This window comes from Coffea arabica, chromosome 10e (genome assembly GCF_036785885.1).
Source record: "Coffea arabica cultivar ET-39 chromosome 10e, Coffea Arabica ET-39 HiFi, whole genome shotgun sequence".
NCBI lineage: Eukaryota > Viridiplantae > Streptophyta > Magnoliopsida > Gentianales > Rubiaceae > Coffea > Coffea arabica.
Genome location: NC_092328.1, coordinates 21996824 through 22017074, shown reverse-complemented (window position 1 = coordinate 22017074; position 20251 = coordinate 21996824). Strand labels below are relative to the sequence as shown.

General features: G+C 39.7%; 1 protein-coding gene across 1 annotated transcript; it reads right to left on the bottom strand.

The window, feature by feature from the left end:
* Positions 1 to 228: 228 nt before the first annotated feature.
* On the bottom strand, positions 229 to 6150 carry LOC140015169 (uncharacterized). The gene is made up of 5 exons (XM_072067072.1): positions 5080 to 6150; positions 4461 to 4745; positions 3886 to 4031; positions 339 to 987; positions 229 to 249 (listed from the first exon to the last, which is right to left on the bottom strand). Exons 1-5 carry the CDS (start codon positions 6148 to 6150, stop codon positions 229 to 231), a joined length of 2172 nt encoding a protein of 723 aa, XP_071923173.1.
* Between the last annotated feature and the right edge of the window lie 14101 nt (positions 6151 to 20251).

Below are 20251 nucleotides of genomic sequence, written 5' to 3'. Positions count from 1 at the left end.
TGTCTGGATGGCCTATATCTTGTACAGTTTGGATTTGGAATCATTTTATGTATAGTTGGGAATTGTTTCCGCTTCGCTTTTGATATGTAATTATTGGAGAATTTGATGTAATATTTGAGATTTATCTTGTAATTTATTTGAGGACTGTAGTGAACGACTGAGTCCCGGCGAGAGCCGGGCAGGCGGCCCGCCGAACCCTCTGGTTTGCCTTAGGAGGAGGTGGGGCTGTCACACAACTTGGTTCCCAACCTACCCCACAAAGACTTCCAAAAATAGCTCAAGAATTTAACATCTCTATCGGACACTATAGTCCGAGGTATGCCATGCAAACGAACAACCTCTTTAAAGAATAAGTCAGCAATATGCAAGGCATCATCAGTTTTATGACATGCAATAAAGTGAGCCATCTTGGAGAACCTATCTACTACAACGGCGATAGAATCATGACCACGTTTAGATCGAGGTAAACCAATCACAAAATCCATGGAAATATCAACCCAAGGTTGGTTAGGTATGGGCAAGGGAGTATACAAACCATTTGGGTTGACCCGTGACTTAGCCTTGTGGCACACTCCACATCTTTCAACAATCCTTTCCACATTCTTGTGCATGTGTGGCCAATACAAATGTTCCTGTAATATAGCTAATGTCTTGGTGACACCAAAGTGTCCCATTAGGCCACCACTATGTGACTCTCGAACAAGTAAGTCACGTATAGATCCTTTGGGAATGCATAACTTGGTGAGATAAAACAGGAAACCATCATGCACATAGAACTTTTCAAAGTCCGACTTCCCACAATTCACATAAGCAGTCGAAAAATCCATGTCTTCTTCATACAACTCTTTCATAAGCTCAAAACCTAGGAGTTTAGCATCTAATGCAGTTAGCAAGGCATATCTTCTAGATAAAGCATCAGCTACAACATTAGACTTACCTGTCTTGTATTTGATAACATATGGGAAAGACTCGATGAAAGCAACCCATCTGGCATGTCTTTTGCTCAGTTTTTGTTGCCTCTTTAGGTGCTTGAGAGATTCGTGATGTGAGAACCCAGAAAAAAATATATATATATTATTTATTTATTATTTTGTTCCTGTGCACCCGTTTTCTTTTATTTTCTTTATTATATTACCTTTATCAACATTTTATCAGTAAATATAGTTTTTAAATCATTTTTCTAGTATAAGGTAGTTCGTGAGAAAATTAGGAACGTATTTTGGACATGGGACCCGCTAGTGCATTAAATGAGAGAAATTCGGCCCATTAGGTTAAATTTTGCGTAAAGGGATTTTATTACTAGGGATTAGGAGATAGTTGGAGGTTACCTATATGGTTTAATCATGGAGGGACAAGAGGATAACTCTAGCAAAAATAAAGTGCCAAGTGTCCAATTGTTGTTGGACTAACCTTACCTAACTTTTGACTTAACTTTCTTTACTTTACTTAAAGTCTAATTTTGACCAAGTTGTCTTCATTCTTCATCTCCTCATGGCCGAACCTCTCTAGCCAACAAAGGAAAGAATTCTTCAACCTTCCATCTTCTAATCTTGCTCAAATCTTGAAAACTAGCCGTTTGTTTCTTGAATTAGTCCATAAAATCATCTTGCTAAGGGTCTTTGAAGAACTTGGTGGTGTTGTTTTGGAAGAAAATCTCCTAAGCTACAACCTTTCTTGAAGAACTAAGGTATCTTGCTTGGAACTCATCTTTTGTTATTAATTTTGGCCAATTGGTGCCTTATAGTAGCTATTTATGCGATTTTACGGAAGATTCGGTGGATTAGAGTGAAGTTTCCTAATTTTCTGATTTTTTCTGGAATTTTTCTGTTTTCCTATGATGGCTATGATTGAGCTTGAATTGGTGGTTCTAAATGGTATTAAATAGCTCTCTTGTGCGTTAATTGTGGTTAATTGCGGAAAATTTCCGCTTGTGCGGAAATTTCAGATTTAGGGTTTCTAATTGGGGGTTTTCTATGGTTGATAGTTGAGCTTCTAATTGGCTATAATTGAGGGGTATTATGACCCCAATGAACTATATTGAATGGCTTATATATTGTTTGGATGCTTGTGGTTGTATTGGATGGCTTTTATTGGTTGTCTTGTAGGTTGGAAAAGCTGAAATTTTAGGGGAAATGCTGTCCAAGTGTCTAGGGTAATAGATTCTTGTGAGTTGGGTTGAGATGGAATGGAAATGAACGGTTTTGGGGGTTGTTCCTACTTTTAACCCTAAATGTTATATTTTTGTTTATTTCCAAGCTATATTTGAGTCTTACCTTAATAGTTCCTATTAAAAGGTATTCGACTCGTGTTTGGGTCTTAATTGTACTTTCTTGATTATTATAGGACGTGCCGGTGATCCGAGGCTCACGTCGGGCGAAAACTTGTGACATTTCTTTATTTGACTTGGTGAGTGTACTACTCACATGTTTGTTATACCGTGGCTTTCTTGTACTTAAATTCTGTGACTTGGACTAGTTTTGATTATTGTTTGGACTAGAGGAGGCGAGGGTGTACTTTACCACTCTCGTACTCTCTGGTCTACTTGTTTGTTTATTATATCACTTGAACACTCTTGACTGTACTTGATTTGGTGTCGCTTGGATACCGACCTTTACTGTAACTCTGGATCTGTACTGTTCACTTTGAACTCTACCTCATTGGAAGTCAATGGACTCGAGCCAGTAAGGACTTGGTCGGGGACATTTGACAAGCCATGGGGACTGTATTTGGGAATCTTTGGGTATGAGACCCTTAATTCCGGTATACTCGAGTAATACCAATTCTGTACTGTGTGGTGTTCAGGCCCGGTAAGGGGAAAGTGAGGTGGACGGATAATTGGAGTAAAGAGGAGTCTACGGTCATGATTACCTAGTGTACATTGACGGAGGGTCAATGAGATGAGATCAAGTATGGCAAAAGAGGAAAAGGGCTCTTGAGAGCCATCCGTATCCTTTTATTCCTTATGCTTGGGTGTTTTGCTTTTGCTTACTTGACGTACGTATTTGGATCGAATATTCCTGTGTTTATGTGTTCATGTGTTCTTGGTATATGTACGTGATGGTACCTCATTCGGCGAAAGCTCACTCCGTGAATTTTGTTTTCCTTACAGGGATTTACCTTTTGGACTTTTGATTTTGAAGAATGAGTTGAGTAGAGCTAGTTGAGAGATTTTGTATAGCTCCTCAATAGTTGGAAACTTAATTGTACTGGGATTTAAATGCTTCCTTTTGGCTTGTAACCACACGAATGTGGTTTGTAACAGTGTGTGTGTACTCATGTTCAATGAATTATATTTGGCTTGTATATATTCCTTTCAGGGGTTGTAAAAAGTTACTTGTATTCGATTGGGTCCCGGCGGATTGTGACGTGGTAGTCACTATTCACTTTACGTTTTAACTTTTGTTTTTCCGTTTCTTGATTGTTGGCTTGGTTGAGCGCGCTGGTAGATTCCCGAACGACTTGAGTTACTGTTTTACTGTTTTAGTAGTCCTGGCGAGAGTTGGGCAGGCAGTCCGCTGACCCCTTTGGTACGCCTTAGGGGAAGGTGGGGCTGTCACACGTGATCCGTCTTGATAACAAATTCCCGTGCTCGCAGGTAGTGCTGCCATGTCTCCAATGCACGGACTAAGGCATACATCTCTTTGTCATAGGTCGAGTAGTTGAGCGCGGCACCGTTCCATTTCTCACTAAAATATGCGATTGGTCTTCCTCCTTGCATAAGGACGGCTCCAACTCCTACACCTGATGCATCACATTCCACTTCAAAAGTGAGATCAAAGTTAGGTATTACAAGAAGTGGTGCATGTGTGAGTTTGTGTTTGAGCAACTGGAAGGCCTTATCTTGTGCTTCCTCCCAAAAGAACTTCTCGTCTTCTTCATGACTACGGTGAGTGGCGCTGTAATGTGCTGAAATCCTTCACAAAGCGGCTGTAGAAGCTTGCTAAGCCATGGAAGCTGCACACATCACTGACAGAGGTGGGTGTCAGCCATTCTTGGATGGGTTTAACCTTCTCTTCGTCTACATGAATGCCCTGCGCACTAACAACATAGCCTAGAAACACCACACGATCAGTGCAAAATATGCATTTCTTAAGATTGGCATATAGCCTCTCCCTTCGAAGTACTTCAAAAACATATTTGAGGTGCTCTAGGTGCTCCTCTAAGCTTCTACTATAGATCAAAATATCATCAAAATAAACTACAACAAACTTTCCAAGGAAAGGTCTCAAAACATGGTTCATTAATCGCATGAAGGTACTAGGTGCATTAGTTAAACTGAAAGGCATTACTAACCACTCATATAGACCATGTTTAGTTTTGAAAGCGGTTTTCCACTCATCTCCTTCTTTCATTCTTATTTGGTGGTAACCACTTTTCAAGTCAATTTGGATAAAAATAACGGCACCATGCAGTTCATCTAACATATCATCTAACCTAGGGATAGGGTGATGATATTTTACCATGATATCATTGACTGCCCTACAGTCGGTGCACATTCTCCAAGCCCCATCTTTCTTAGGCACGAGAATCACTGGTACAACACATGGACTTAGACTCTCTTGAGCCCAACCTTTCCTTAGCAATTCCTCCACTTGCCTTTGCAATTCCTTTGTCTCCTCAGGTCCCATCCGATAGACGGGTTTGTTAGGCAGTGGGGCTCCCGGAATGAGGTCAATTTGGTGCTCGATTCCCCTTAGGTGTGGTAGTCCATCGGGCACGTCCTCTGGGAATATGTCCTCAAACTCCTGCAAGAGAGATAAAACATTGGAAGGCAAAGAGTTAGTAGGTATAGATGAAATGACCAACTCTTCCTTGTATACAAGTACGAGTAAGAGTTGGTTGGAAGACAAAGCTTGCATTACATCTTTGGCTTTTGCTAGCAAGCTCATTTTCCCATTGTTATCTTCTTTCATGGCCGACCCATTTGTTGCCTTTTCTTCCCTAAGGGTTCGACTGTACCCTCTCCCTTTTCTTCCTCACTTTTCTCTCATTTTTTTCTCTCTAGTTCTAGCTCATACTCCTTTTGGAGTTTCATTTGATCTTCGTACACTTGTTTTGGGGTGAGGGGTAAAGAGTTACTTTTCTATTACAATGCATAAAGACATATTTGTTAGCTCTCCTTTTGAACTCGACGTCTCGATCATATTGCCAAGGTCGCCCAAGTATGAGATGACTTGCTTGCATTGGCACAACATCACAAGTGACTTCATCATCATACTTTCCAATCCGAAATGGCACCTTCACTTGCCTAAACATGCAGACTTCCCCTTTATTGTTCAACCATTGAAGGCGGTAAGGTCTTGGATGCTTGACAACTGGAAGCCCTAGCTTTTCTACCATGAGTAGACTAGCTACATTGGCACAACTTCCACTATCAATGACAACACTACAGACCTTATCCTTGATATGACACCTTGTGTTGAAAAGATTGTCCCGTTGCACCTCCATTTCTTCTTCCTTGGCTCGAGTGGTGAGAACCTTTCGAACCACCAAGCAACCAATCTCCTCATGAGTAGGTAACTCTTCACCTGAATCATTCCCTTCCTCCTCAAGAAGTGGCATTCCTTCATACTCCCCTTCCTTATCTGATACAACCTCCCCATTTGGCAACAAAAGCATGGTCTTTTGGTTGGGGCATTGGGAGGCGATATGACCAAAACCTTGACACTTAAAGCATTTAGTGTCTCGGCTTCGTGGCTTGGAAGCCTCAACTCCGGGTTTGGATGTCACCTTCACCTGTGATTGTGGAGCAAAGGCACTCGGCCTTGGTAAGTTAGAGGAGGCCGTGACCTTCTCCTCCTTCTTTGGTTGAGGGGTGCGCCAATTTCCAGCCTGGTACGTAGTGCCTTGTCGTGCACTACCCCTCCTCTTAAGGCGCCGTTCGACTGTAACTGCCTTCTCTAGCATTTCATTCATGTCGAGGTAGTGTTGGAGCTCCACTACTTCGGCAATCTTGGGCCTCAAGCTATGCAAAAATCGGGCCATGGTGGCCTCGTCATCCTCACGCAAATCTGCCTTCGTAATGGCCATCTCCATTTCCTTGTAATAGTCTTCGACGGACATGGAACCCTGAGTGAGAGCTTGTACCCGTCGGTATAAGTCTCGGCTATAGTAGCTTGGCACAAACCTTTTCCTCATTAGGCTCCTCATCTCCTCCCAAGTCTCCACGGGTCTCTCTCGGTTTCTCCTTCAGCTAAGGCATAGTTGTGAGAACTTGCAAAATTCTTCTTATTTTCTTAAAATTCCCTTTTATTTTGAATAACTTACTTTATAATAGCTTTATTACTCATTTACATCCTCCATAGTTGCAATAAAACCTAGAATCAAGAGTTTCATCTTTAGTTTTATAGTTAGCGTAAATTATGGTTTTTACGTATTTCGATAGTGTGATTACTTGGTGAGGTGTGTGTACTAAATTTGGTGGATAAGAACAAGTATTAAGTAAGAGAAAGTGTGTGATTAGAAGTGCTAATAATAAGTTAGTGAATCATGAGTTAAAACACTAGTACGGGCTAGTTAAGGAAAATCGGTTTGAACCGACGTGCACCATTTGCTACCGATTGAGTGCACCACTTGAACACTACTTTATTACCTTAATTTCCTTGCTTTTATTTCAGAAAAATCAACCCTAAAATATCCTTAAAGTGGATGAAATTCTTGACCAAAATAAGAGGGAAAAGAAGAAAAATTTGAGACTTAATCTTGCGGCAACACTTGGCGACAATCCATCCAACTTTGACCAAACCAATTTCCTATCTTCTTATCTATCTCTTGGCTTCATTTCTTCTTCATTTTCATCATGTTGGCCAAGCTCTAGGGAGAGGAGAAGAGAGAAAAAATTTCCAATTTTTCCAACTTGATATCTTGCTTGATTCTTGAGAAAATTAACGTGAAACTTAAATCCACTCCTCCGATCAATCTTTGGGAAAGTTTGGAGGTGAGCTTGTTGGAACTTTTGGGAGGAAGAAAGTTCTTGTATCACAACTTATTTTGGGGGTTTTGAGGTATTATACTAGAAACCTCTCTTTTTCTTTCTTATTTTGCAATTTAAGCAACACATGGTTTGATTGTGATGGATTTTATGGAAGGTTTCATGGTCTTGCTTATTAGTTTATAATTTTCAGCTAGGGTTTGTAATTTTCAGTTTTGAGTAATGTTGTTTATCTTGTATATGATGTTTATGAGCTTGGATAGGGACTTGGGGTAGTGATTAAAGGCATGAATGTTACTTTTAAGCATTGAAACATCAAATTCCAGCAATTGTAGTGATTCTGCCCTGTTTTAGAACCAAACTGACTTGCATATTCGTCCATGATAAAGGCCGAATCAGGTCTTGATCAAAACATGAAAGTTGTAGGGAATGGAGTTAACTATCGACCTGAAAAATTTCAGCTCAATCGGAGTACTGTAGCTTGTAAAATGATTAAAATACCCCTCAATCGTAGCACTGTTTTCTCTGAGATTTCACATTTTGACCTTGAAAATGCATGAACTGGGTGTCGATGTCTTCATAGGAAATGTAGGTCTCTGTCTTAGCTTCGAAACACCATAAAATTTACCCCAATCCGATAAGCGTAGCTTCAATTGTGACCAAAATGCCGGAAGATGTCAAACCTGTTATTTAGCTATTTGTCTTTAAAACTAGTTTCCAACTTTGGTCTTGGTGGTTTCATTGTTAGAATTGACTTGTAATTGGAAGATATTAAGCCCAGTTGAAGAGCTATTGTGTTAAGATTGCTTATGTGTGAATTTGGGCTGAGTTGAGGAAAGAAATGAAGCCCTAAGTGGCTGAAAAATAACTAAATACAAAGGGCATGCTGACCAAATTTCTATTACTTGCTCTTATGAATATTAGTAAGATGTAGGGTTTGATTTTAGGGTTAGTTGGATCTCAAGTTACATATGTATCCTTGAATGCACTTCAATAGTAGTATATGAGTTGTTTTTTACCAAGATTTGGTATCAACTAAGATGAAAAGTGTTAGTTTTATCTCAAAAACTTTGAATTACATTTGCTCACTTCAATTCGGGATTGGTTGTTCTTTCAACTACTGATTCTTGGAATTTTCTTTCGTTATGTTGAATTTGAGAAATGACTCAAGATTTTTCGTGATTTGGAAGTTCAAATGTTATTATTCACTCTAAAACTGTATTTTCATATTTGCACTAGTAATTTCTGGATTTTTTAAGGTTCATCGAGATTTTGATTAGTTGAACCATAATACCTTATTTTGACTAATCTAGGTTTCTTTGGTGATCCGGAGTACAACCCGGAAGGAAACTTTTGACATATCTCTTGCTCATATTGGTGAGTGTTCCTTGTGTATTTGTATAATAAGTGACTATGTGACTATTTGTGAATGTTTGCTTGAATGTTAAATGCTTTCCAAGGATTGTTAAATTGATTTTCGATGGGCGAGTGTGTACTTTATCGCACTCAACCCAAGCCAAAGTGAATTTTCAATGATTGAATGCTATTTGTGCATGAATGTAAGTCTTTTGGCTGAACTGGGCCCTTGCCCTTCGTTACCAGTCGACTCGAACAAGAACCGGACTCAGTCGGGCGGCTGGTGACCCTGAGACAGTGTTTTGCTATACTCGAGTATGACCACGAAGGTTGGTGGAGAACTGGCCAGTGAATTGGCTAGTGGCGGGAAATGAAATCAATGAATGAATGTCAAGAACACTGGAGGAGTTTTCACTTGCAAATGTTTTTCTAATAATTGGAGGAATAAGGAAAATGGTTGGCGAGTGAATGAATGAATAGCTCCACGTGAGCATGTATCTTTTTAATGAGTGTGTTTTCATTACTTTTATCTGGTGAATGTTTTCTCGATTAATTGTTCTTTAATGAATAATGTCCTTGTTTAAATTGGTTGATTACTTGTTTGGGAACCTCACTGGGCTTTTAGCTCATTCCTTTAGTTTGTTTTCCTTACAAGGGATACGAGTGAGGTGTGAGACTTGTACAGGCTAGCGTAGTCTAGTTTTTTTTGGATTTTGCAATTGTACTCGCGCTAGTGCTCGACTAGGATTGGTTGCACCTAGATTATAAACATTTTGATATATTTGGGTGTGTATAAGCCTTGTAGTTGAATTTGAGTATCAATGTATATGTTAATCATGGAATTGTTGTTTTATTTCTTTTCTATGGTTGTAAGTTCTTTTCTCGAGTTAAATGTGAGTGAGTCCTGACAAGAGTTGGGCAGGTGACTCGCTAAACCCTAGGGTACGCCATAGGGGGAGGTGGGGTCACCACAGTAGTTGGTCCCACCAGATAGACGCGTAGTCTGTGAATTCCACAGCTGCAAGTTTCACCTTTTGCTCCTCCGTGTAATTGTGGCACTCGTAGACCAACTCGATCTTCCTTTCCCATTCCAAGTAAGTCTCGGGAACCGACTTGCCTTGGAAGGAAGGAATTTTGAGTTTGACCCCCTTAATGGCATCATCTCCTCGCATTTATGCATATTGGTCAGTTTGGTACCTCCCCTCGAACGCTTCCTCCTCATCATTTGAGTACGCTGATTCTCTCCCCTTGCTCGAATTAGGTGGTAGCCTAGAGTTCTCCAATTGGTCAATCCTTTCATGCAAAGGTTCAATGAAACTTTTAAGCATTCGCTTGAATTCCCCCATCATGGCCTCTATGTGTAGTTTGAAGTCCCTCGTTTGGTCACCAACTCCACTAGACATGCTTAGGTAAACCTGTAAAAGAAAACAAACAAACGACTTCCTCTCTCTCTTTTTTTTTTCTTTTATCCAATATATAGATCACTCCCGCTCGTGTTTCACTCAAGTTTGCTGCCTCTAATAATCTCACCAAACAATTCCTTAGGCTTGCTAGTTGCCCGGGTTGAACAAGCTAGGCGTCACCGTAAGAGTCGTTTCTTGACTAGTCAACAAGTGACACAAAATTTGCAGCAAAAATGGAGATGAATGATGACCTCAGACGTGACCTATGACTCAGATTATGGCTGACAATAAACTAGTGACTCAAAAGGAAGCACAACAAATGACTCCAAAGCTGAAATTTTCGAAAATCCTAGAAAGACTCTACCCGACAACCAAATTTTCTGGAATTCGTTGAGCTGCTGTTTCTCGGCTTTTTGGTCAGGGATTGGTGGTGTTTTGGAGATTATGGGGTGCTCAATTGGTGCGGTTTCCAGCCCTGGCAGATTAGTCAATTCGGCTTGCAATTGTGGGTTGCAACCGACTTTAGAAACAGGTGGTAAAGGGGTGGCGGCTGTTTTAGGAAACAAGGGTTTAGGAAGGTTGTTCGGGGCTGATGTGGAAAGATCAAGGTGTTTTAGGAAGGTTTGGATTTGGTTTCTTGGTTTTCTTGGCTGACTTCAATCCCAATACTTTTAGGATTATAAGTGGATCAAGAAGGGGACTGGCTTTTCCAAGTAAACACTAGAGCCGATGTTGCTTTTTTTTTTCTCTTTCGTTTCTTTTTTTTTCTTTGCAGCTCTCTAATTTATTTTTTCAAGAACTCAGATTCAGTCCCAACAAATTGAAGTTTCGGGTCAAAGTTCAAGATTGCCAAGAAAATAGAAGTTTTCTTCCGAAGTTTTCAAGAAACCCTTGATGTGTAATCAAGAATTACCAAATCAGTTTTTGTTGATCCAAGAACTTCAAGATTTTCTATCAAGAAGCTCAAGAACTACCCAGATTATGTTTTGGTAATCAAGTTTTGCAAGAAACAACACTAATATGCAAGGTTTAAAGGCAAAACAGGTTCGGTAGCCCCTAAGAAAATTTCCAGCAACGACTCAAGGAACAATGAGGTATGTGACACTTTTTTTTTGACTTTTTGCTCGGTTGTTTTCACGACCCAAACAACACAATAACCAACACGAATTATACCACAATCTAGGCAAACTAACAGCAATTAACGAATGAAAAGCAATCTGGACAGATTACAACACAAAGACAAACCAACTTAAGATGCAACAAGAAGAGGGAGAAACCCTAGTTGCCGCGCGATATTTTTTTTTGTTTTTCTTTCTGGTTAAGTCATGACTAACCAACACAAACAAAATTGTGGACTCAAACAGAACACAAACACGATGACAAATCTGGACAGAAATTTCGGACAGCAACTAAACAACACAAAACAGAATTTGTACGTAACACAAGAATTTCCAATGACCCAAGACACGAACCCTAACACACAGCTACGAATATGGAGGATAAAAATAGACTCAACAACACGAAAAAAAGATATACGTGATACCTCTAACTAGCTCTGATTACTAACTGATGTGATTCTTGATCCACGGGAACCAAGGAGACGACGCGCGGAAGCAAACCCTTTGAACCTCTGAACCTCTGAGCTCGTGCACCTGTCACTGGGCCTTGAGGGACCTTCATAGGGTCTACTTGAACACCATAGGCAGCTTGCTCATTCGCATCAGTTTGGGTTGTTCAAGATATGGTCAACTATGATGCAAACATGATGAACCAGTACCCTTCCAAAAGAGTTGCAATCTGCCCAACTCGTATTGATCACTTTGCTCCAGCTTATTGAGTCAAACGAAGAGTAGTTTCATTAGTAATTTTTGAAGTTATTAAAGTCATTTGTTTAGTCTTGTTAAGCAAGGTATATTGTCATTTATCTTGCTGATTTAGTTATTAATTTTAGCTTAATAATTTCGGCCAATCACTGCCTTATCATGGCCGAACCATAGTCCTTAATTTTAGGGTCTAGATTGAGTCCAATTAGCTTTAGGTTTTAGTCATTGTAAGGCTATATATAGCCCTAGTCTTATTCATGCAAGTGGTCAGATTTTTAATACAAAATTTCATGAGTCTTATATCACATTCTCTTTCCAAGAGAGCTCCCTTTGAATACTTGAGAATTGTCTTAAGTTATTCATTCGAACTTATCAATCAAGTACCTCCTTGTGTGAGAACCCGTAAATTGCATTTTCTAGGTTTTCGCATTTTTCATGACTTGTTTTCTGCACTTTCTGTATCCGGAAAATTTTCTAGATAATTTTTATGAGTAAATATAGTTTTTAGATGATTTTTCTAGTATCGAATAGATTTTGAGAAATTAAGAGCGTATCGTAAATTCCTCTTAATAATTTTCCTAGGGTTTATCCCCTTTAATGGCATGTTTTCTGCATTTTCTGGCTTAGGAAATTTTTCTGGTGAATTTTATGAGTAATTATAGCTTTTAAATGATTTTTCTAGTATCGGTTAGTTTTTGAGAAACTAAGAGTATATAATGGACGTGGGACCCACTAGTGCGAAAAGTTCGAAAAAATTCGGTCAATAAGGTTAAGTTTCGAATACTGTGTAAACTTTATCGGGTGTTACGAGATAAGTAGAGTGTATGATATGATTGATGTGAGAGGAAAAGAAAAGGATTGACATGCATTATTGGGGTGCCACGTGTCACTTGGTGGTTGGTTGGACTTTATGGTTTACTATTCACATTTTTGACTTTTTTGACCAAAGGTTAAATATCTTCAAAATTCATTAAAATTTCCTCATTCTTTCTTCACCATAGCCGGCCCTCTCAAGCTCCAAAAGGAAGAGAACTCCATCAATTTTCAAGCTTCTACTTGGTGCAAATCACCCAAAAACAATAGCTTACATCCATTTTACTCCATAAAATCTTTCCCTTTAGTGATAGTGAGTGGTCTAGTGAAATTGTTTTGAAAAGCCAAGGTGTCCACAATCCCTATCTCTCTTGTTACTTGGTAAGTGATGCTAGAACACTCTACTACACCTAATGATGTTTATATTATGCTTAGAAGTAGCTTGAGTGATGGAATAGGTGATTTATTTCTTGATTTGAATAGTTTTGGTGAAGTTTTCCATTTTATGATGAATTTTCTGGTTTAATATGAATGGGATGTTGTGGCCTTGTATGATGAATGGTAATGGTTTAAAATGACTCTAGTAGGTGTGAATTGTTGATAAATGCAATCAATTTTGGATTTGGATGGAAAAATGGAAAGTTAGGGTTCATAATTCCCTAATTCTGTCCGGTTTTGGATCCTAGGGTTAGAGGCCGAATTGGACTTTTCTCAAAACATGAAAGTTGTAGGTATTGATGAGTTTGAAGTGCCTGCAAAATTTCAGGTCATTTGGATTTGTGTAGAGTGAGATATGTCGTTTTTACTGTTGCTGTTCTGGGTGATCAGAATGTGCGAACTGTGATTGTAATCGTCTGTTTTGACTGGAATTGCTTTGGATTTGGATGTTGGTGTCTTCTGATGAAATGTAGCTTGATGTCTTAGCTATCATATTCCTTTGGAATCAATGAATTTGGACCTGTGTAGACTGAGTTGGACGAATTACAGCATTGTGTGATTTGGGAACCTGCAATTACGGTTCTGGGTTGGTTTTCTGCATTTTTGACCTAGTTGTGCTAGGATTTGGACTGAGTGGCCTTCTACATTGTTGTAGCCCTGTCTTTTAGCTTCGAGATGGTGGGTCTTACACCCTCATCCGATAAGCGTAGCGCATTTTGTGTCATTACCGCAAAAGTATGACGAAAACTGTTTTTTTGTTAAGGCCTAAGCTAATGCCATTTCTTAATTTCTGGTTGCCTATGATGCTTATTTATGCATATGAAACCCTATTAGGGTTAAAATTGGTATGGCTTTATGACTCGTTATCGAATCTCCATGTACTTGTTTGCATGTTTAGGGCTCGCTCTCATTCCGGTCTTTTCCTAGCTAACTTTTGTACCTGTACTACTTTGAGCCTAGTGAGCGGCTTTTGGTAAATGAGATGACTTTTGTGTGAAATGTTGGGACTGATTTGAGGATATAATGAAGCCTTAATGGCTGGAAAAGTAAGAATTTTAGGGGAGGTGCTGCCCGATTTTCTAGGCCGTTTGGTTCCTTTAAGTTGGATCTGCCTTTTGGGTAGAAATAAAAAGGGCTTTTGGGTTTTTGAACCTAGGTCTTTATGCTATCTTTTTGTTCCCAAAAAATTATGTTTTGTACCCTTGCATTAGTAATTATTTGGCGAGGCATACGACTAGTAGTCGAGCCTCATGTGCATTGTGTTCACTCGATTTTGGATATGAAACCTTCAATTGGTTTATTTTGGTTATTTTAGGGTTTCTTGGCGATTAAGGCCAATCTGAAGTAAAAACTTTTGAAGTTGAGCCGGTGAGTGTACCACTCCCCTCCATTGCTGTTTAACTTGATTTCTGCTCTGCAATCTGTTTATTTGTTCGAGACGAGGGTGTACTTTATCACACTCGTTCTCTAGTCTGTTCATATGCCAATTTACTATGCAAAATTTGAATCTGTTATCTGTGTCTGCATCTGTTCGGATTTCTATGACCCATGAGCTCAATCCTGTGGCTAAGTTATTCGAGTCGGGCCGGCAAGGGCTTGGACGATTAGATAACGAACCACGGTAGTCTGTTCGGGAATTTTGGGTATTGAGACCCTTGATTCCGGGTATACTCGAGTATTACCATTTTTGTTCGTTTGAGGTGAGCGGGCCCAGGAAAGGGGTGTTTGGTGGACGGAATTCGGTGCGAAGTGGGTCTACGGACGCGTTGGTTCTATATACGTTGACGGAGAGTCAACCGGTTTGGATCAAGTACTGCGCTGGAAATTTGGCTCCTGAGAGCCACCTGTATCCTTCCTATGTGAATCATTAGTTACTTTACTTTACATCTGGCATGTGTATCTGATTTGTTAAATGTGAAATGCCATGATTTTTCTGCTATATGTTTGGTACCTCATTGAGCGCAAGCTCACCCCTTTCTGTTCCTTTTGTTTTCCTTACAGGAAAATAAACCCTTTTGGTCTGGATTTGACACATGGCTGCCAAATTGAGCTAGTTGAACATACCTTTTGTATAGCTCATGTATTAAAACCCTAAGTGTACTTTTGGGGCGTTTCCTCTTTTGATTTGGCAAACCGTACATGTATCCACTTTTGAACCACTTTGGTATGCCCCTTTTGGGTTGTATATGCTAACTTGTGAGATGTAAATATTTGCTCAACGTTTGGTTAGGTTTTGACGTGTCGGTTCCTCTTCATGGCCGACTCCGACTTTGTTTTTATTTATTTTTGTGGGTTCGACTTGTTTACACGCGGTTGTATGACCCGAAAAGGATTAGATCGCGCTAATCTGAACCGTTAGTCCTGGCGAGAGCTGGGCAGGCAGTCCGCCAACCCCTTTGGTTCGCCTTAGGGGAAGGTGGGGCTGTCACACGTATATCGGACGTGGGACCCACTAGTGTGAGAAGTTCGAAAAAATTCGGCCAATTAGGTTAAGTTTCGCATACTGGTTGAAATTTATCGGGTGTTAAGAGATAAGTAGAGGTTGAGATGTGATTGATGTGAGAGGGACTTAAAGGATAGAGATGTTTTAAAGGAAGTGACAAGTGTCACCTTAAGAGTGGTTGTAACTTATGACAACTATTCACCTTTTTGACTTATTTGACCAATTGATTAAATATCTCAAAAATTTCCACAAAAATCACCATTTCTTACCTCCATTGTGGCCGGCCACCTTGAGCAAGGAAGAAAGAAAAACTCTTCAAAGTTTGGCATCCATCTAGTGCAAATCATCCAAAGCAATCACTTAGACTTGTTTCTACTCCATAAAATCTCTTCTTTAGGTGTTAGTAAGTGGTTTGGTGAAGTGTTTTGGGAAGCTAAGGTGACAAACAACTCTTCCTCTCTTGTTTACTAGGTGAGTGGTGATTGAACTTTCTCCTTCACTTAATGAAGCTTAATTAGTGCCTAGTGGTAGTTAAAGTGATGAATTTTGTGGTTTACTTCTTGGTTTTGGATGAATTGATGAAGTTTCAATTTATTGATGAATTTTCTGGTTTAATATGAATGTGATGTTGTGGCTATCCTTGATGATGGGAACTGATGTTTAATGACTCTAGGAGGTGGAAAAAGTGGAAGATTGCAATTAATTTCTGTTTTGGAAGAAATCTGGAAAATTAGGGTTCTTGGTTCTTCATTCTGTCCGAAATTTTTGGTCCTATATAGAGGCCGAATTGGCCTTACCTCAAAACACGAAATTTGTAGGGAATGAAATTTTAGAGGTTCCTACAAAATTTCAGGTCAATCGGAGTAGTGTAGAGTGAGAAAAATCGAAATTACTATTGCTGTTCTGGTTTACCCGAAATTGGGATTTGCGACTGTAATTGGTTGTTTTGGCTGGAATTTCTTCCAAATTGGTTGTTGAGGCCTTCTGATGAAATGTAACCCTGTTTCTTAGATTTCAACTGGTTTTGGAATTTCTGGATTTGGACTTGTAGAGCCTGAGTTATGATGTTTCTGCTAGAATGCGTTTTGGTGAATCTGTTTTACGTTGTTGATGAAGTATCTTGCATTTTTGACCTGTTTGCACTCAAAACTGGGTTGAGTGACCTTCTGTGATGTTGTAGCCCTGTATTTTAGCTTCGAAATGGTGGGTATTTCACCCTCATCCGATAATCGTAGTGCATTTGGTGCTATTACCGCCAAGTAAAGTCAAAACCTATTTTTTTCAGGGCCAAAGTTAATTGCATGTCCGAAATTTCTGGTTTTCTTTAATGTTTGTATATGTTTATGGAACCCTATTGGGGTCATACTTGGCATTGGTTTATGACTCGTTATCGAGTCTCCTTGTACTTGTTTGCATGTTTTCGGGCTTGCTTTCATTCCGGTCATTTCCTAGCTAACTTTTGTACTTGTACTACTTTGAGCCTCGTGAACGGCTTTTGGGAAATGAGATGACTTTTGTGTGAGATGTTGGGACTGATTTGAGGAAATAATGAAGCCTTAATGGCTGGAAAAGTAAGAAATTTAGGGGAAGTGCTGCCCGATTTTCTAGGCCGTTTGGTTCTTTTAAGTTGGATTTGCCTTTTGGTAGAAATGAAAGGGCTTTTGGGTTGTTGAACCTAGGTCTTCATGTTATCTTTTTATTCCCAAAAATCATGTTTTGTACCCTTGCATTTGTAATTATTTGGCGAGGCATACGACTAGTAGTCGAGCCTCATGTGCATTTTGTTTACTCGATTATGGATGTGAAACCTTCAATTGGTTTATTTTGATTATTTTAGGGTTTCTTGGCGATTAAGGCCAATCTGAAGTAAAAACTTTTGAAGTTGAATCGGTGAGTGTATCACTCCCCTCCATTGCTGTTTAACTTGATTTCTGCTCTGCAATCTGTTTATTTGTTCGAGACGAGGGTGTACTTTATCACACTCGTTCTCTTATCTGTTCATATGCCAATTTACTATGCAAAATTTGAATCTGTTATCTGTGTCTGCATCTGTTCGGATTTCTATGACCTATGAGCTCAATCCTGTGGCTAAGTTATTCGAGTCGGGCCGGCAAGGGCCTGGACGATTAGATAACGAACCACGGTAGTCTGTTCGGGGATTTTGGGTATTGAGACCCTTGATTCCGGGTATACTCGAGTATTACCATTTATGTTCGAATACGGTGAGCGGGCCCGGTAAAGGGGTGTTTGGTGGACGGAATTCGGTGCGAAGTGAGGTCTACGGACGCGTTGGTTCTATATACGTTGACGGAGAGTCAACCGGTTTGGATCAAGTATTGCGCTGGAAATTTGGCTCCTGAGAGCCACCTGTATCCTTCTGATTTGAATCATTAGTTACTTTACTTTACATCTAGCATGTGTATCTGATTTGTTAAATGTGAAATGCCATGATTTTCTGCTATATGTTTGGTACCTCATTGAGCGCAAGCTCACCCCTTTCTGTTCCTTTTTGTTTTCCTTACAGGAAAATAAATACTTTTGGACTGGATTTGACAAATGGTTGCTGAATTGAGCTAGTTAGACATATCTTTTGTATAGCTCATTGATTTAAACCCTAAATATACTTTTGGGTCCGTTTCTCTTTTGGATTTGGCAAACCGTACATGTATCTACTTTTGAATCACTTTGGTATGCCCTTTGGGTTGTATATGCTAACTTTTGAGATGTAAATATTTGCTTGACGTTTGGTTGGGTTTTGCCATGTCGGTTCCTATTCATGGCCGACTCCGATTTCGTTTTGTTTTATTCTGGGATTTTGACTTGTCTATGCGCGTTGTACGGTCCGGAACGTATTCGATCGCTCTAATCTGAATCGTTAGTCCTGGCGAGAGCTGGGCAGGCGGTCCACCGAACCCTTTGGTTCGCCTTAGGGTGAGGTGGGGCTGTCACACCTTGGTTGTGGCGTTCTTCTACCTACAAATTTGGTTCATTAATTCGATTAGTTACAGGTTGAGATCGTATCAATATTGTTCGTAACTCGTAGGATTATTAGGGTCAAGTTTTTCCGCTGCCAAACCTTCGGTGTTAGTTGTCTAGATCGTGTCGAAGTGCGTATTACATCAGTTGCTAATCAGAGTTAGTCGACAACCACCAAGTTATATCCTTCTTTTCTTTTGTGTTTCGAGTCACATATCCTTGTTCCAAATCAGTTCGTGTGTCAATTCAAAAAAAAAAAAGTATTGTAGCATCGTACTGTAGCAACACTATTCACCGCGTCGTACTATTCATTCAAAGTACTGTAGCAACACTGTTCATCCGAAAAAAATTTTGTTTTGCATAACTTGTGTTTCTTTCTTGTTTTGGTGTCTTGTTATATTGTTCTTGAAGTCTTGTGTTGGTTTAGAGTCAAAAAAAAATCTAGTCACTAGCTTTTGTTCTTGAAAGCCGAAATCAAAGTAGGGTTTTTTTGAACAAAGAGGGTTGGGAATTTTGTCGTGTCTTGCACTAAAAGAGGCTATTACATTATTGCTTGAAGTTCTTGATGAATTTACCTTGTTTCTTAGGATTCTTGACATCTATCTTGAAGTAGTGGTTTGGTTCTTGAAATTCTTGAAGCCAAGATTGACCAAATCAAAACCTAATTCTTGTTTCTTGAAGTTGGGGCTGATCTTGTGCAAAAATTACAAATGAAATTCTTGTTCCTTGTTGTGATCCAACTTGAAAAACAAGAAAAAGAAATCTGATTGCATTTACAAAAAAAAAAAGAGAACGCAAGAGAAAAAGAGAGTCGGATTCACAAGGAAAAAGGAAACCAACTTGAATTTGGAAACCAAGTTGACTTGGGTTTCAAAAACAAATGCTAGTTGCACTCAAATTGCCAAATTCTGATTGGTCACCTTTGCACACGTGAGATACCAGAAAATCAGCACCTAAACTACCCAAAAACCATCCAAGAAACCTTGTTTACAACTCCCAAAAATACAGCCTAGTGCAATTGGGTAGAGTCCATCTAGGGTTCAAAAAAAATTCTGCCATTCTTACCCTTGTTTGAGTCGAGTTGTGCAATCTGTCTCATTTCAATTTTTGTCTTTTTGAGTCTTTTCCACCTTTAAATTCGTGTCTAAAGGTTCCACAACAAGTCCAAATCAGTCTTGACTTGTACCTAGTCACTAGTTTCCAAATTGAGTCCTAGTCAAAGTCAAATACTACCAAAGCTTGAAATACCTTTTGCGGGTTAAAATCTGGGAATTTTCATCGTGTTTTGCTGCCATTTTTTGAGCCAGTTAACAGTCCAATCAGCCCTAAAATTCCAGCCACTAATACGCCACCATCTTGTGCGCACTTGGTAAAAGTTTGGTTGAATTTCTTGGAGGAAATTCTGATTTCTTCAAATGAAGCAATCAAGTGAATTGAGAAGTGGTTGGTGAGAGCATTAGAGTGTTTAAAACATTTGAGTGATACATGAGTGATGAGCACATACACATGAGCTTGTGTTGTGAGGAATCTCTCTTTCTTTGCTACCCATTTTTGACAGGTCACATAATTATGCCTAGTGGAGTTGCATCTTGCTCATACAATCAAGAATTCTTGGAGAATGAGCCTCTCAAGAGGAGGGGTCCCAAGCGAACTACTTCCAAGTACTCTAGTTCCATGCAATCCAGTTCACAACATGAGTTTCATTCACTCCGGGAGGAGATGCAACATTACCGTGCTTTGTGTGTATATGAACGATATAAGCGTACTTGTGATGAGTATGAGAAGGAGCAAAGAAGCTTGTGTGAAGCATCTAAGTCAAGGTCATCCTCAAGCAAATGATATTCATCGAAGGAATGTCGAGACAATCGAACCATGAAGCCTAAGAGTTCTCGGACTGAGTCAAAGCCTCATGAGCCAAAGGATGACTTTCGAAGTTGGACTAAAAAGTGGGTTGATTCTTTGAAGGAGGAAATTAGCTGTGACGGCCCCACCTCCCCCTAGGGCGAACCAGAGGGTTCGGCGGACCGCCTGCCCAGCTCTCGCCGGGACTCAGTCGTTCACTACAGTC

Coding starts and splice junctions, on each gene's coding strand:
- LOC140015169 (XM_072067072.1), bottom strand. CDS start 6,150: ATGAGGAGCCTAATGAGGAAAAGGTTTGTGCCAAGCTACTATAGCCGA. Junction 4,032..4,460: donor GGGCAGTCAATGATATCATG/GTAAAATATCAT, acceptor GTTAGTGCGCAG/GGCATTCATGTAGACGAAGA. Junction 988..3,885: donor ACATTACAGCGCCACTCACC/GTAGTCATGAAG, acceptor AAGACATGCCAG/ATGGGTTGCTTTCATCGAGT.